Raw genomic sequence first — 18,120 nt, 5'->3', positions numbered from 1 at the left:
CAACCCCAAACCCAAAGGTATTTCACTAATGAAGAGAACAATCCTTGCAGGCACCAAAAGGAACTGCTAAGAATGAGCATGGTTATCTATCACATATTGTGTAATTCTACTTCCATTTGAATCAGCATCTGCCATGCAATTGTAAAATATCCTTATTAGCATTAACTAGCAAAAATATGATCATGAGTATATATGCTCTCTCACTCTCTATGTAAATTAATCCTTGGAGTAAAGCTGTTCCTTGGATCACTTCAAATATAGAAAATCAGTGAGTTAGATTACAGGAAACAATTAATTATGGTTCTCTGGTGTTTAGAAAGAGACACGGACACCCTGACATCCCTAGATAGCATTTGAGCCCTCTAAAGCAGCAAATCACAGAAAGTAACAAACTACGCTTTTCAAACATCAGATGACCTCAAGCTTGTTCGTTCTAGTGAAATGATACTAATCAGTCATAAAATGAATGGGACATAACCTTTTAAACATTTGAGAGGCAATTAATTTATAGTATCCATTTACTACAACCAATTAAGCAGAAATATTTTCTTCACATGTCAGTGTAACTTCCAACAAACCAGGGAAGGAAAAAAAGGAAGAAACAACTTTGCCAAATCACTGCAGTTAATTCTCATGTTAGTGGTTTCATCGATAGTCAAGTCTCTTTTTTACAATGTCATGTACAGAGCATCACTGATTTTCCAGCCAACACACAATGTGCTAACAGTAAATACACATAAACTGGAAAGCAGCAGGCTTGGGCATTTGCAGCACTGAACCATCCAGAGAGTTGCCTCTGCTGGGTGAGGCCAGTACCACCTGCGGTTCTCACTGTAATTTTTTTTGGTAATTCCTCTTTTGTCATTTTCCTTCTGGAAGGAGAAGAAGGGGGAAGACCTCTATTTCTGCTGTCTCCAAGCAAGCTCCAGTCTTCAGTTCCAGACCATTATGGGTGTTACATGAGCGTGCATTGCGGTCTCTTCAACAGAGCAGCAAGGCTTAGTGCCCACTTCCCTCCCCAAGGAAGAGAATGATGTACATCACTATGGCACTGACCGGAGATGGTGCTTTTAACTGAAGTAGGAACTGCCTGATCTGCATCTCTGAGCAGGCCAACAAACAAAAACCGGCACTGAAACTCATCTGCACGATGGGTCCTGAAAGGGTGACTCCAAGTGCCAGTTTCATAGTAACCACCAGGAGAAAAGTTTCTCCAAAGGAAAAAAAGGGAGTTCAATCTGCCTCCTTTCCTTGGCTTCCCTTTTAAAGAATACAAATAAGCTTCCTGAAAAACAACAAGCCTTTTGATGAGGCAATAGCTTTCCTCCATGTTTTTGTTTGTTTGTTGAAAACACTTTGATTTCACAGGAAGCACTAACAAATGCAACTGGGGATCAACTTAGTTAAAGAACCTTAAAAAGCAACAGGACACACATCTCCTGCTTCAGCCACTAAACTGGATTGTCTCACTGGCTCGAGTAAAACTGCTGAATTATTTCCCTAACAAAAGAAAGGCGCTTTTAAGTCCTATAATCTCATTTCAAGTCCTTTTACCCACTCCCTACTCTTTTTGGCCTTGAAATTGCAATCCTCTTTCAGGACTAATCTTGGGACTAATTGGTGCCAGCACTCCAGTTTCTCTCACCATTTCTTTCCCCTCCCTACTGCATTGTTCAGGTGCCGAAAAGGACGGCAGGCCAGGGTTCAGTAGCCCTATAATGAGTTTGTTCCTACAGAGTAACTGTTAATAATTAGCAGGAAGCATTTTGTCTTTAAATTGCACAGCATGAGCAGCACGATTTCACAGAGCCAGTGAATTGCTTCACTGTTGCTCAAGAAGCTTCACAAGTTTTTGGGTGATGTTCAGGGTTGTGTGTCTGGGCCAAGACCCCCAGCCAGGCACGAAGGGTGGCACAGGCAGTGCCACCTCTCCAGAGCTCTGTCGATGGCAGGGAGGAGGGAAACAAGGAGCACCCTGCGCCCCCCGTTTTGGCAGCTGCCAAGGAACACATTGACATGATGGGACTGAGCTGGCATGGTGAAAGGACAGTCTTTGTTTAATAAATATTCCAACGATACAATTCCCTGAAGACTAAAGAGCGAAGAGGAGATTTAAGAAAGCCTGTTACTTTTCAGCTAATGACTGTATTTGCAGGTAGTGCCAAAAAGGAACAATGACTTCTCTTACCGAGGGAACAGCAGTGTTGACCATTTCCCATTTTCTGACATTTTCTCAGGACTTGGAAGTAAAATCAGTTTATCTCTATTTGGAAACTTCAATCCAGGGAGTGCATTAAAACAAAATGATAAAAAACCTGTTTCCAATGGATGTTCACTTCTAGCAAACCTAAGGTTAACCCTGAGCTTTCATTCAGGTAAAATAAGCAGAAAGCATCACGAGTTTTTCAAGCTGGTAGGACTGCATCTCCAAGTGTGCACATTAACTTTTGAAACTTAGATATTGCACAGTGCCTGCTACTGTCCTGAAGCCGAAGGGCAACACAAGAAACTCCATCTGAGATATACATTGCTTCCATCATGACCCCAAGGAGTGCTCTAGAATTTAAACGCAATTGTGACTACATCCACACTCTTGTTCTCAACTGTACACCTGTAGGCATCTGCAAGCAGGTATGCTATGAAAAATACATTAGCATCAAACCTCAAAAATAATACAACTCGTCTCACTGTCCTGAAAGATCAACCCTTCTTGTGGAGCATCAGTAAGAGACAAGGTGTCAGGCGTCGAGACTCCTGCAGAAGCCAGCAAGCAAGACACACAAGATTCTCATCAGACTTAGGAATCTACTGCTACTGCAAAGAGGCAACACCAAAGATATCTGTGCAAGAAGGTATGCTCAGCCAGTATCTCACTATCACTGGACTAAAAAGCAGTCTGTTACTCCAAGGACCTCCTAGAAATGGTGTGGGTACTCAACTGTCACACAGTAAGAACTTGTCATTTATCTCCAGTCCCAGAAATTGATAGCAAGTATGAACACAGAGCTGCAATTACTATTTTAGTTTGAGATCAGGTGGTGTTTCAGAGGCTTTTGAGTTAAGATGGGTAATAATTATGCTTAACTCTGTGCATATTACAATCCTCTGGACACTAGGTTCCCCCAGCACTCTAAAGCCATCCACGATGCAACACCTGACCGAGGGATTCATGTTACCGAAGATTAGCAGGAAAAAGTGCATTTAAATTCTCCATCTCTTGAAAATGCAGTTTGCAAATGTGCTCAGGATCCATCACTTATTTCTGTTTGCCTTTGTGTCACAAATTTCAGACAAAGGACTCTCCTTAGGTCATCCAATTCAGCTTTCTGCCAACAGAAAACTCCTTCTTAAAGCCAATTTTCTAGGATTTTATGGAGTCTGCTTTTCAGGTAGGAATGCTTTAATGGTAGGAATGCTTTAAGACCTCATCCTTGACAAGTTCCAATACCTTAAAACACCAAATCCCCAGGATCACATTTACAGTGCAACTATACAAGTGACTTCACCAGCACAACTAAGAGAACAGTTTGCTATTGTACAAGGGCAGAGAGACCATATTAAAATGACTTTGCAAAGTAAAAATTAAGAAACCACACCAAAAAAAACCCCCAACAAACCTCCAAATCTAAGCCCAACAGCAAGTCTCTGCGCGCAATCAGATGATACTGCTCCGAGGGTCCCCAGGCAGCTGCTTGAGAATTAGTCTGCCTGCCACTGTGACAGTCTATGGTCAAAGCTCAAGTATGCTTCTGTTGTCTTAGACTAGCCAAAGGGTGAATTCAGTGGCAAATCCCAAGAGCTTGTAAAAAGTTTCCTGTGTCAGTTTGGGGTGTGTGAGGGGGTTAACTGATCAGACAGCAACTGTTAGTGGGGTTTTTAACTGTAATGCCTAAGAGTGCCACCCACAAAGTGCTGACCACTCTTCCCAGGGGCATCTCATAGCCAACACAGTGAACCAAGGATGGCACATGGGAACAGAAACAGGCAAAAATTACCTTGCTGGGGGTTTTTTTGTTTGTTTTGTTTTGTTTTGGGGTTTTTTTGTTGTTTGGTTTTTTTTGTCAGTGCCACTCAGCACAAACCCAACTCCTAAAGTTCTTGCTCCATATAATTACAAAATACAGAGTTCATCAATACAACTTGCCCCGTTTTCAAAGCAGAGTTTCTATAGTAATATGTCAAAGGGTGACAGAAAAAGACCACCTCTAACACTTTCTGAAGATATTTCCAGCCTCTTTTCCCTCCAAAATCTGAGCAAGTCTATTTCTATATCTGAAGGCAAAAGAGGCAAAAGCAGCAAAATATACTTAATAACCAAAAGATCTACATTGCTTTAGCAATATAGCTGACTGTGGCTCTTAAACTATCATGGAAAAGATTTGTTTGCATAAAACCTTCCTTATACATCATATTATACTTGCAAGCTGCAAAATAAAAGCTGGCTACTCCAGAAGCTTTGTTTGTTATTAATTCCCTTAAGTTTAGAAAATTATTTCATTCTAATTAATTGTTTTATTTATTTTTTCAATCTCATGAGAGAAATGGTGTTCTTAAACTTTCATATGCAAAACAGCTAAAGAGAGAACAATCTTTTATATAGAGAAGGAATCCCAATTAATAGAGATCTTAAATACTTGGGGAGTTGTTATGAATTTTGCCATTGATCAGACAGCTGCTTGGAAAAAAAAAAAGCCTTTTCAGGAAAGTTACATAATTAAAAGTAACCCAATTCCTTCTTGTTTATATTTTTTCTCCATCTGCTTATCCAGATTAAATATAAAAATTAATGAAACCCAAATGATGCCCAATTTGCTAAATTTACATCTCTGTTTCATATACTTTTACTGGATCCTGCATCATGCACTACCATCAGTTATGAAATCCCAATGCTCCATGGGCATTTTAAAGCATTGTTACATTTTTAATAACTCAACCTTCAGTATCTACATTACTATGCAATTAATTTTTCTGAATTCCATATATTTTTTCTTAAAAAACACCATCCCTACCACACAAGACTAAACCCCAGAATTATATACACTTCTAAACGCTGAAGTGAAAGGGTCAAAACGAGAGTCTGTTCTGAGCATCTTAGTTTTTCAAACTAACCTTAAGAAGTTCTCCATCAAACCTGTAACCACGGTTTGAATCAAATTTGTTTTGGAAGGATATATAATGGAATTGTGATAAAAACAGTTACAGGAAAAAAAAGCAGTGAGAGGCGTAGAGCTCTGCAATATTTATATCACTCAGGCAGACAACACAGAGAACCCATCAGTGAGGTTTAAAACTGCAGCGCAGAGAACAACTGACAACAGCAGTCAGGTATAAAGGGCCATAAGAAACAAATGCAAAACCCCACCAGCTGTATAAAGTTGGACACTGACTACTAACTTTAAAAAGGGCAGAATAATAAACTAGTTACTTCACTTTAACAAATAAAGTCCATGTAGTCCTGATTCTAATACCAAAAATATGTCATACAAGCTAATGAAAAGAAAATTGAACAAGTGCACACATGCTGTAGAAGCCAAGAAAGAAATACATTTACAATTGTATTAGCAAGACTCACTGGCTGTGCAATCTTGGATGTTTTAAGAGCAGAGCAATAAAAAATTACCATACATAACCGAAGTATACACATGAGCTGAGAGAGTGAGCCAGTACTGGCAACTAACAGGAGGGGATTGCCAACAAAGCAGAAATGAGTCAGGATGGAAAGAAAGGAAAGATCTTTTATAAAACTGATCCACACTCATATTTGAGTTGGCCAATCTCTTCACTCATTCCCCTTTCACAAAAGAATAAAGGATCTTAAACCACAAAGGTAGAAGCCATGATCCCTTGTAAACAGATACACAGGTATATATGACAACCTAACCAACTTTACCCTGCACAGAGAGCTGGGCTGCACCCTACCCATGCTCCTCTTCTAGTATCTCCAAATTATTCACCAACAAAATTAACTTCTCTAATGTGTTTGCTAGTCAAACTGCTTACACAAACCCACTTCAGATTAGTTGTCTCAAGCAATTCTCCTATCACTGTTCTCTGAGTATTCGCTCTTTTGTAATGAAAATAGGTCACCTGCTCTAAAACAGTACATTTTGTTTCTAAGTGCAAGAGAGAGCAGCTTCCCTGGTGGCCAGGCTGCCTTTTGGCATAAAAAGTACACTGCAGTATGTACACATACCTGTGCACCGAAATGTCGAGAGGTTTGCACATTTATCACTAAAACCACACACAGACATAGGGAAAAAAAGTCTCAGATGCAAAATGGGGAATCTTATCATAACAACATGAAAACAACTAAACTCGATGAAACCCACAGCCTGGTTAGTCCAGGGTTTCCATGACCTAGCGGCAGAGATTAATGTTTCACAGAAAGTGGAAGAGCAACATAAAAAATCTGTGCTTGCTACTACAGTCCATGTGGACTTGAACTATTGGAGAGATTGATTTAAACCTAAAAGTCTCACAAGGATTAGTATCCTCTTCCAGATGTATTTATATTAGGTGTGGACACAGTTTAACAGAATTCCACCTTTTGGGAGACTACTGCTTAATCGTTATCCTCAGCATTCTCCTGTGGTACCATGCTCCACCAAGTAATTTACACTCTGCCTAACCTTCTCACCCCTATTTTTTTAACCAGTAGCCAAAAAAAAAAAAAAAGGCAAAATGCTGCATTTTACAAACAGTTTCACAATTCAGAAACAGAACAAATGCCATCAATCAGCACCTCACACATACAGACTGCGCTCAGGGCCAACTGGAATGCTAAGAAAGCCAGCAAGAGTTTCTTGAAAGCTATGTAAAACACAGCCCCCAAATTCTCATTTATCTTTAGCTGTACTAAAACTGCTTGACAGATTTTCTTTAAAAAACTGAGGGGCTCCCAAAATAAGGTCAAAACATCTGTGAAAAAATACAGTCCAGATAATCAAATATAACTTTCAGAGTTTCATCAGGGCTTTACTGAAAAAAAAAAACCAAAAACAAGAAGTGCAAGTGCTGAGCACTTCTGTTTCGAAAGGGGAACAATCATTTTATCAAGCCACTGTAACACTGGACGCACTGGACAGGCAAAGAGACATACATCTCACCTCCCATCTTTTTACCTGAGGATGAACAAGTGAATATGTGAAAAACAGCCTGTGATCCCAGCCACAGAGGACTGTGTGAAGGATGGAAATTTCTCCACTAAGGATCCTCCAGCTCCTCCAAAAGTCAGGTTTTTTATAAGTAGTTTATTCTGATGAAACAACCCGCTTGATTTTTCCAAGCCAAAATTTCAAACACAAGTGTAAAAAAGTTTTAGTATTAAAAAAGACTCTACGCATTTTGTTCCAAAAGTTCAGAGTGAGATTTTAATACCATTTAAGCCTTTTGTTTTTTTATTCATCTGAACCATGGAAGTTCCTGTGAACGAAAACAAGTCTAGCAAAACCTACATGTTTTATTTCTACGAAACACAGTTCCATCAAAATAGAAGAAATATCACTTTTACATAGTAGGATCATAAAGAGAGCAGATTCACACATATTAAAAACTGGATACAACAGATATCCATGTGTCATGGTGATGGAGTTATAAAAGCCAGAAAAAACATCATCAGTAACCACAACCTGCATGTGACACCAGACCTGAGCTGAGGTTTTATGGTGTCAGAAGTTAAGTCACATCTGATGATGACAAAAATCACGATTCAAGCATTCAAATACTAACAAACAAAATTATGCCAAAACTTACTTTATTCAAACAAACAGCTTAAAAAACCTGAATTCCCCATAAAGCATACCAAACTGAAGAGAGAGTTACTACACTACCGCCATACAGCATCCTGCATATACACGTCTATATGCTGGGATATTCTAAGTACCCCAGAAAAAGTGAATTGCCTAATAAATATTCAAAAAGACTAATCCACTGAAACTTGTTTCAAGCTTTTTATCTTAAAATACATTATTACTAAAGAAATAGGACATCTGTGCTTTAAAAAAAAATAATTTACAGAAAGACTGATTGATACTTTGAGAAATACTGGGTCAGATACACAGGGAGAGATTACAGAGACACCTATGAAATGCAATTACACTTTTCTTTTAACTATATATATATATAAAGTAATTGGAAACACTACTGGGGCAAGCCCGGCTCAGCATACAGGTGCCCCCTATGACTGGAAGATAAGGAAATCAGAGGATTTTGTTCAGGTCAAAGACCAGCTGGTCAGTCTGCAGGTCTGAAGGTCAGTCTACCTTCCCCTTAAGTTCAAGGTCTTCCAACTGTCTGCCTGCTGACCCAGAGCCCAGGCTGAAGGTTCACTACCCAGCTCAGTTTTGCACTTGCGATGGGTAATGCAAGACTAGAAGGGCCACCTCAGTCACCTGGATCCCCGTTGTTAGGATTTTCCACAGTCACACTGTGAGCAGCAACAAAACCTGTCCCTCTTACATTCTGCTTCCCACTAACGTCATGCAGAGAGAAAAGGAATTGATTCTCACTAGCAATGCTCATCTCCAAGGATATTTCTCTATGGACAATCAGCATTTTTATGGTCTATCTGTCACCTTCTGTTATGACCTGGGGAGAAGATGGGTCACCTGCAGTCAGTTCCTCCAACTCTTGGACTCTAGTGGACTGTCACAAGACAATGAGGAGCTGCCAAGCAAGTCTGCTTGGCCTCTTCCCTTAGCCAAAGCCTCTGAACCTGTGGCAGAACTGATATTCTCAGTGGAATATTGCATATGGAACAAATTGGTTACACAAATATTGGGAGTTTTTCATAAACTGCAACAGCTGCCTGTGTTAAACATGTTCTCTATTACCTAATATATATTCAAATGCTAGGTGAAAAGATGAAAGGTCCATGCAGGTTTTTGTTTAAGACAGAGTTAAAATTCTTGGAACAACTTGGAACAACTTTACTGTTGTTTAAACAAATATTAAATAAACAATGAGGAGTTAAACTGTAAAATGTCTTAAAATCATAACCTTTACAGAAAAGCCAACCCTTACCTACCTTTGAAAGATTCTCAATTAATCAAAACAATTTTTATTCACAGAATGTTTATTACTATTAATAAGACACTAGACACTGCTCTATGAATGTCAGTCTTACAACAGAACTAAAAATAAGGTGACCTTCCCTGTCAATCTTTCTTTATACAGGCACTAAAGCAAAGAAAGGTCCAATAGATAATAGAAGAGTGAATAAAATCTAGAAGAAAAAAAAAGAGAGTAATTTTAACTAAATTTAAAAATTTAACTTGAGTTCTGGAAATAAAAAAACTTTTTCTTAATCCAACAGCAGTAAAATGTGACATACTATGATACTATTTTCAGCGTCCCAAGCTTCATGGGTGTGTTTTCAAATGCAAAAGTCAAACAATTTCCACTACGGTAATATTATATGATTAGCAAACACGATGTTCATGAAAGCCACTGTTCATCACACAAACCCTCGTTCCTGACCCTTAATTTTCAACTACTAAAACTTCAGTGAACTGTTGTTGAACACTGCACAGGCTTCCCTACCCACACAACTGCTGCAGTTGTTACAGCACTGCAATGGTTATTAATGGGACGAAGGGTGAGAGATGGACTCACACTGCCAAGCAGCCAAAGGAGAGGTGTCCCCCAGGCTCTCTTTTTGCTACACCATGCGACGCACACACTGCACAACCCGCGCTCTCAACGCACAGCACACACTCTGGGGACAGAAAAGAGGGATGAAGAGCTGCAGAAGACAGTCTCAGAAGCACAGCACTCACATGATTCAAGTTTCTGAAGACAGTAACTAAGTCAATGAGGTCACTCTTAACAATTTTCATAGGGAAATACCCAGAGCTAGAGAGGGTTTTACAAAGTAACAAAAATTTCAAAACACATCCCTAGACTTTCCTTTTCCCATGGACTGACTGGAAATATCTATGGTACCATTCCAAGTTATCTTTGGAATAAGGCTATATTTATCTACAGAAGGCACAGAGGAGGGGAAAAAGAGCCTAAGAAGCCAAGTAACTGGGACGACTGTTCAACAAATGGAACTATGAAAAATAACAACAAAGCAAAGACCTGGTGTTTGCCTGGCATCTAGAGAAACATGAAAGGCTAAGAATGTTGCTTTGAAGTACTTTATCAAAAGTCTACACATGTGTAGACAAAACAAAGACTCAACCAAATCTTCATGTATTTGGCAAATGGGAAACGACATTTTTTCTATTTAGTGGGTATGAATGAGAAAGAATTGAAAACATCTCAGCTGAGAAGGCTCAGAAGCATTTAATTTTGAGAGGAGCGAAGATGTGATTAGAGGGTTATTAGTATTTCCATCAGCCATTCCTGCTGAGCACGAGGATGCTGTAGAAAGGATGCATGAAACTGCTGTGTGAAAGAGATGATAGACTCAGACTTTCTTCTCTTCTTTTTCTGTCCAAGATCTGTAGCCACCTTTCCCAACTTATCATTGTCCCCTACACCTCCCTCATACTATAAGATACTAAAAATAAGCACCTTTTAAAAGGTAAGAGTCAATCTGTTTTGTTTTCTGAAACTATGCTCAATCACTTCCTCTATCACAGAAGTCTAATGGCTAGAGAGCTGATAAGAATATGTTAGAAACCAAGTCCTGGATTGGCAAATCCTCAAATATATATGCACTTATCAGTGCGTTCACTCAAGCAAAAGTTCTCTTTTCCTTTGCTATTCATACCTGGCACCAAACTGAACCAATATTCTCTAACCTGCCAGAAAATAGACATGCGATGGTGGCAGAGGGCACATTTTGGAAGAACTTGTGTTCTCTGAGACCTCTGAACTACAAAAATATCAAAACAAAAATTCCCCAAAGACTCCACCTTAACACCACACCAAGAGAAGAAAACTCCTTCTTACTCTGCCCAGGAAGTAAAATATCTAGGTCAATCTTGATAAAGTGGTTGTAATATGCACACAAATTACTAGTAGACTGTTCTATGGTCAGCTTCATTTCCTATTGAAAGCAAAAACAATAATACAGAATTAAATCTGTGTTTCCAGACTGCAAAGGACAACAACTAATTCCTTTTCTAAGTTCTTTCTTGCAGTGAGACACCCTTCAGAGTCTTTCAGCGAATGGGTAAAAATCGTTTCACCAGCTTCACTAAATGGTCACAGAAGACAATTTCTGATCTCAACTTATAAAGTGTACAGATAGGAAGAATGCTTATAATTTGCCCAGTATGATAACCTACAACTATTGACTTTGATGCAGATTTAGCTTCAATAAGCAACTGCGAAAGGTCGAAGTTTGAGACAGTAAAATCAAACCTGCAAATATTTGAAGCAGCTGTTCCAGCAACAGCTGGAACAGTTTCCTCAGCAGCCAAGAGCTGCCCTGGGCGGGGAACACGTGTCTCTTTCACATCCCTGTAACATCTTCAGCGTTCCCCAACCTGAGGGGGCTCTATGCAAACCTAATCCCGACAGCATGTGGCAGTGACTGCTGGAGGAGGTTTTGCTGCAGCAGTGTGCAGGGGCCATGGGGGACCTGGGGTAGGGGTGCAGAGAGGGCCCCACACAGGCACTGCCTGGGAGCTCCTGCCACAGGACTGCCCCTCACTCTCCTCACTGCATGTGGGAGGGCTCGTACTGCTGAGAGCTGACAGTGCTAAGACTGTGTGTCTTTAGTCTCAAAATAGGCAGAATGCAAATATAAGTGTGCCCAGGCCACCTCTCCTGCCATTTACCACAGGGCTCACAGTGATGGCCATCACTTTCTCACAGTGATTTGTGAATCTTGGATTTTCAGGAATACAGCTTTAGCCACCAAGTTTCATGAACTTTTCATTGTGTCTCTATGAATAAATCTCAAAACCCTAACCCTAATCATAAAGTCCACTTTTCTTAATCTCTGTCTCCAGAAAAAGAATATTTTTGTCAGAAGGAGGTATCAAAAGACAAGACACTGGATAAGTGAAGAATGTTGAAAGAGCACATGGTATTTTTTTGGAACCCAGTAGCAGCAAAAAGTGATAAGAGATACTAAATTTGATAAAACAGAAGCCACTTTAAATGTTTTAAATTCCAGGCTAGCAATGTTTCATAAGACATGTAGTCACTCACATACCTGCAGGCTCTCTGTGATCCACTGGCCCACCCCTGTACCTACACTTCAACAGGGGAAAGGGAATGGAAAACTATATGATGAAGCCATGCACATTTAAATGAAATACTGTTCTGGGAAGCGACTACACAAGCTGCAGAGGTGGTTTTCTGCTGACTCCCTGTGGGGTCTGTTTCCCCCCCATCACCAAGACTGCAGCACTGGCCGGGAGTCCAGCAGTGCAGCAGGATGGCTCTGCAGCATCCGCTCCACCAACCACCAGCAGATGCCACATACATCGACTGCCCTCCAAGAACCAAAACCATGCTGCAGGTGAGTTCTTGCTACATGTTTTCCCATCGGTTTCAGCCCTGCAAGGCTCAAGCCTTCTCTACAGAGGGCAGCCCAGCTGAAATGCAGTGATGCACGCCAGAGGCAATTTTCTGAGAGGAGTGCTCTGATGTGTACAGGTGGACTTCATATCCGAAGTCAAACACAAATCTAGTTCAGGACTAACTGGGATCTCAATTCTTCCTGAAGCAGAACCAAGCTCACCCAAGGAGTTGTTCCAATGGGAAGGAGCAAACTAATGAGGAACTCAATGAAGCCTTTATGAACAGGCAGGCTGGGGGGGCAGCACACAAAAGAAACACCTCTTCAATTTCTATCTTGGGTATGTTAGCAATTGCATCAGTTATAGGGCAGATGTGTCAACATTTGCCAATGTTCTAACAAATTACAATTAACAGAAAACTCTGGAAAAAATGAAAAGCCATGAAAGGATTATCCACAAGTCTATAAAGGGATCTAGAATACTCCTGGGTGGTCACCCTAATCTTCAAAGATTTTTTTATCACTCAGTGAAACTAATAATTTCTGTTATTTTAGATTACATTTTCTGATACTTTTCAGCAGCAGAAGGAGAAATAGAATTGAGAAATAGGCCCATGTAATACAGTCAGAGAAAAATCCATTCCAAGATCCCCTCTAAGCGCTACTGGAAGAGAAAATCCCACCCACGCTTCAGTTACAGTCAGGAAACTAGAAATAAAACATATAAATGAAATATCAGGGCACTGACTTGTATATTTACTTAACCAAGTTTGTGTCTACAAATATTTCAAGGTTGCTATTGCCAACACAATTGTAAATATTTAAAAAGAAACACATTAGACTAAAGTACTATTTTTGCACCAAGGAGAAAGGGTTTTCTTAACAACCATATGTATCACTGTCAGTTCACTCTTGAAATTTATCATAAATTGCACTTCATGACATACACTTCAATCAGAAGAAACAGATAAAAATCCAAGGGGTTTTGTTTGTATTTTGGCATGAGTGTTGTTTTTTAGGAATACACATCCAAACCAATTAAAATTAAATAATTCAATTTGCTATATTCTTCTTCTCTTCTTCCAGCTTACAGATAATCTTTGCCCCAAATTGCAGCAGCAATTCACACAAGCGAAGTCTGAAGTTCCTTCTTATGTACAAACACAGCAAGGTTGCCTTTTTCCCAGAAACTACGGTCTTCTATGCACGGAACCAAATGTAACCCAAATATCCTGGTTTATGTTTTATTTCAAATGGTACTGGTATAAACTGACCCAGCCATCCAAATGTGTGTTCTGTTGCCGGTGTATTTTGGTGCTGAAAAAAATCTCTGGAGCAGTTAATTAGGGGTGAGATAAGAAAGGGTTTATTTGCCAAGGCAGTAGGTGATATAGACGCGCGCGCAGGTCGTGCCTGAGAGGTTACATTTTATAACATTATCCATCCAATCCCAGATGTGTCCACCCTTTGGTCCCTCCTCTGGTCCGCCCCGGGCCCTCCCCCTGAGAATTGGGTCTGGGGTCTTTTTGGGACCACCTACTTCCTCATCTTCAGCTTCATCAGAGCACAAAGGGTACATATTTACCTAATTTTTGACCGTATTCTGTGGTTTAGGCCCTGATATGCTGTTCTCCAAACAGTCTGGGCCTTTGCCTTGACAAAAGACTAAACACTGCTACTGAATTCAGGGGTAGGTTTGATATAGAAGGCATAGAATGGGGTAAAAGGGTTAGGGAATGTGTAAACAAGGGAAAGGAAAAAAGGACAAAGGGGTTTCTGCTTTTAAAACCTACCTATAAAATTTACAAGTCTTACAAATATTAGAAAAATAAAAAACCATTAGGGGCTTAAGGCATCAGTTCACATCATAAAACTCTTTCATAAAAGGTCCACCCTTTTATGCTTATGCAGGAAGCTAAATTTTCTGATGTAATTAACTCTGCTCAGAAAAGGAGAATTTGTGTGTTTGGTGATCATCTTGCCTGGGATATTTTTATAATGCATTCCTCCACTCTGTGCTCAATTCAACCCTAAGCTGCTTACGCAGATACTAAACAGAACATGTGATTCATTTGTGCATCTTTATTCTTTTAAAACATCTGATAAAGACAAGCAATAGGTCAATTTGCCCCCCTGGAATCGCAACAACTGACCCTTATAAATCTTGTAATTCTTCTAATTAATCCCATTCCCAGAGGCAGAAGTAATACTGGCAAATTATCTGGTTGCAGATATATTTCATTAATATCAGGTGACAGTTTCTCTTAGTTGTGGGCTTCCGCTGTGTAAGATGGATGGACAGCAAAACCCTTGCCATCCAAGGATTTTTTTCTATATGTATTGTCCTCTCCATCAGAAACATTTCCCTTGGAATTCGTTACTATGACAATTTATTGCTCTGGAGATCTGACTATGGTGGACTGGATTTACATTTTCTACTCTTACTGAAGTCTTTGTACACATGAGAAAGCAATCACACATCAGATTACTGGGGTTTTTTTTCAAACACACATGGAATGTTAAACTCCTCGTGAATATATTGGAAATATACTCAAAAAAATACCATGTAACTGCCAATCCAGAATTAATTCAAAATTCACTGATAGCCTAGACCAGCTTCATGTTGATGTTTCACCAGACATTAGTACAAGAATGAATAAATAAATATTTTAGAATACTATGTGAAGATTGAGTTTTATTTAACAGTGGAAATGCTGAAAGGTAGTCAACTAAAAGTAATGGCAAGACCATAGTTTCTTCATATAAAACCCGGCCTCCTTTGAAACACAATACCTGTGTTTTAAAAGGTATTTACTCCTGCAGTCACGCAAGCTCTTTGTTTTATGATGCAGTCATTACAAGGAAGATTCCAAATCACTTGACAGCATAAGCAGTGTAGCAGCAGCTCTGACATTCCATGGTTTCCAAGGAGAGGAAGTTTCCCTTTCAGTTTTGAGACTTTTGCTAGCCCACTCCTTTTCCCTCGCTCAGAAGACAGCTTTGCCATTTGTCCAGCTACAAATGGGCATTGGTGAAAGCAGGCAGTCTTTCAAAATGCTTTCTTAAATCCCAGGCTGTCTATCACCTTCCAGTACCCCTCTCCTCTCCCACTCATGAAAACAGGCCATGAGGTTCTGGACACCCACTCCACTGGAAGAGGGCAGCATGAGTTTTACCCAAGGTCTGAGACTCTGCAGGCACCCTTTGCCCCACAGAGCAAAGACAGAGTGGCAGTGGGCCAAGGCTGTGCAGGATCAGGATGGCAGAGCAGCGGGCACATGGCTGTGCAGGACACAGGGCAGCTGCACCACTATGGGCTCCCTGACATCCAGCCAGGGTGTCTCTAAGGGCTCATCCCTGCAAGTATTGCTCACAGCAGCGCTGCTGCATAGCTTCCTTCAGCATAACCTGAAAAAGCTCCTACCAGCAACATCTGCCAGCAGATTGTACAGTGGTTCTGGCAAATCCAGCCCATTGAATCAACAGTTGCTTCAGCCATGAAAAAATGGGAGATCCTCTGGCTTTTACCTGCATGTGTATGCCGGATTTTTTTGTTTGTGGGGATTAGAAGAGATCAAAATCCCTCCATTTCTATGTCAGATGTGCATTACACTTCTACTTGATATGGCAATCTCTCAATAAATCTGTATGAGCATAATTAAAATACTCTTAAAAAGGCAGCAGTAACGATAAAGCGAGGCTCATGGAACACGCTTTGTTCAAATGTACAAATTACGATTTTAATCCACTATTTAAATTATTTATCTGTCCTTCTGCAGAGCACAGTAGTGGGGGTACTTCCACAGGTGGTGCTAGGGACAGTGTTTCCCCAGTGGCCCACGGGACATGCAGGACAGCCGGGCCGCCGCCTCGGGAACCCCCAGCCCTGCCACCCCCCGGCTTCAGACCAGGGGAACCCCCAGCGAGGCGGGGGATCCCCGCGACACAGCGGCCGGCTCCGGGTCCCCATTCCCAGCGCCGTGCCGGGATTACTCGTTACCGCGGCAACGGAGCGGCCGGGCCCGGCGGCCTCGTGACGCGACAGCGCCGGCCCGGCCCGCGCGTTGCCGGGGAGATGCTCCGTCGCCACGGCGACCATCACGCCGCCCTGCCCGGCCGCTGCCCTGCCCGGCCGCCAGCCTCAACGATAACGCGGAAAAAACAATAATTAAAACAAACAAACAACCCTCCCCACACCTCGGACGCCACGAGAGCCGTCTGCGTCACCGCTCAGTCCCGGCGCTGCTGCGGGCCCTGCTGCGGCTGGCCCCGACACTGAGGAGTGCGGGGTGACACGGGCCACGAGCAGCATTCCTGTCCCGGCCGTGACACCCTGCCAACGCTTGGGAAAAGTGAAGCAAAGAATTTCCGTATTAGCAGCGAGGAGAAAGCAGTTCTGCCAAAGCCCAGTGCTTGCCTTCTCAATTGGCAGATGGCAGCCGCAGATTCTCTCTCTTTGCAAACGTTTGTCATGAAAGCCAGATCAAAAAATGCAAAACGAGTGGAAAAACCCCACCCCATGTCTGTTTCACTGAAGCAAGGCAGGCAGTCCGGGCTGATCCCAAGAGCCAGCACTGGTGCCCATCACACAAGGGCTGGTCATACCAGGGCTCACCTGGACACCCCCCGCCTGCACAAGCAACACCAGCCGCGTACTTCTCTTGGGAGAAAAAAACAAGCCCATCTCCACTGAGTGAGGGTACTGCGTTTTCATAATAGGGACAAGTGGCCACTTCAGTGCCCTCCATTTGCTTATATGCACTTAAATTTCAGGCATTCTTTGCCAAGTGGCTCTGTGGCTCTGGCAGGAAGACTGCAGGCTCGCTGATGCCAGGCAGGGGCATGGCAGGTAAGGTGTCCTGGATATAAGGCAAGGCTGCTGCCAGCACTCCTGGGCTTTCTTCACTAGCCCAGTTCCAAACTGCATCACTTAATTACAATGAATGTCTTAGCCAGGATTCACACACAACATTGCATGAAAACATTTAGAGTTATAAAAAGCATCTAGTTCTTACCTTTGATATGCCTGAGGAGATGTGGGAGGTGTATTGAACACATGCGAATATGGGTGATAGGGTGTCTTTTTCAAAGCCTGAATAAGATTTTGTCTATATTCTGGGTCTATACACCACAAGGACCCCTTTCCAATACTCTGCAAAGAAAAAAGAATTAAAAAAAAAATCAAATATTTGATCTAATGGCACAGCCTTATTTATTTAGCAGTATTTGTCAGTAGAAGCAGTGGGTTTGGGTTTTTTATCTGACAGAAGTGAACATAGTTTGCTTGCCAGAGATTATCGCTCCATTAATAATGTATCGCAACTGTATGATTTAAATCACACTTCTGAGGGGGAAAAAAGTAAGAATGAATGTTTGGCTGGTCTTTCCCCCCCTCTCTCTTGTTACTACTGAATATGATTTATTAATACCTGGCAATTTCCCCATCACCTCATACTGGAAAAATAAGAAGCTACAGTTTAACTGTTAAATGGAAACTTTGAAGAAAAGTATCTTCTTTTTGGAAGTGATTTTCTTTTCCTTTTGCTGTTATACTAACAAGAAACAAGGCTAAGAAGGAGGGGGTTAAACACCCCAGCAACTGTTTTAAAAACGAAAGGACTTTATCCTTCAACCCACATGACATCAATGCCATTATACTACAAGAGGAAATTAATCATCTTTTCTCCCCTGAGGGGAAA

The 18,120-nt window shown here is 41.3% G+C and overlaps 1 protein-coding gene across 10 annotated transcripts in view; it reads right to left on the bottom strand.

Annotated features, from left to right (window-relative positions):
- FOXN3 (forkhead box N3) overlaps positions 1-18,120 on the bottom strand; it is a 206,548-nt gene that overhangs the window by 87,521 nt on the left and 100,907 nt on the right. For all 10 annotated transcript variants that reach the window (XM_051806662.1, XM_051806659.1, XM_051806660.1 and 7 more), the window contains one exon: positions 17,437-17,573. In XM_051806662.1, coding sequence (XP_051662622.1) covers positions 17,437-17,573 — 137 coding nt within the window. The remainder of the gene's footprint in view (positions 1-17,436; positions 17,574-18,120) is intronic.

Source organism: Manacus candei, unplaced genomic scaffold (genome assembly GCF_025592945.1).
Source record: "Manacus candei isolate 608988 ecotype Guabito, Panama unplaced genomic scaffold, ASM2559294v1 h1tg000067l, whole genome shotgun sequence".
Lineage (NCBI taxonomy): Eukaryota > Metazoa > Chordata > Aves > Passeriformes > Pipridae > Manacus > Manacus candei.
The sequence above is the reverse complement of the archived record's forward strand: the minus strand, read 5'-3'. Positions and strand labels throughout refer to the sequence as shown.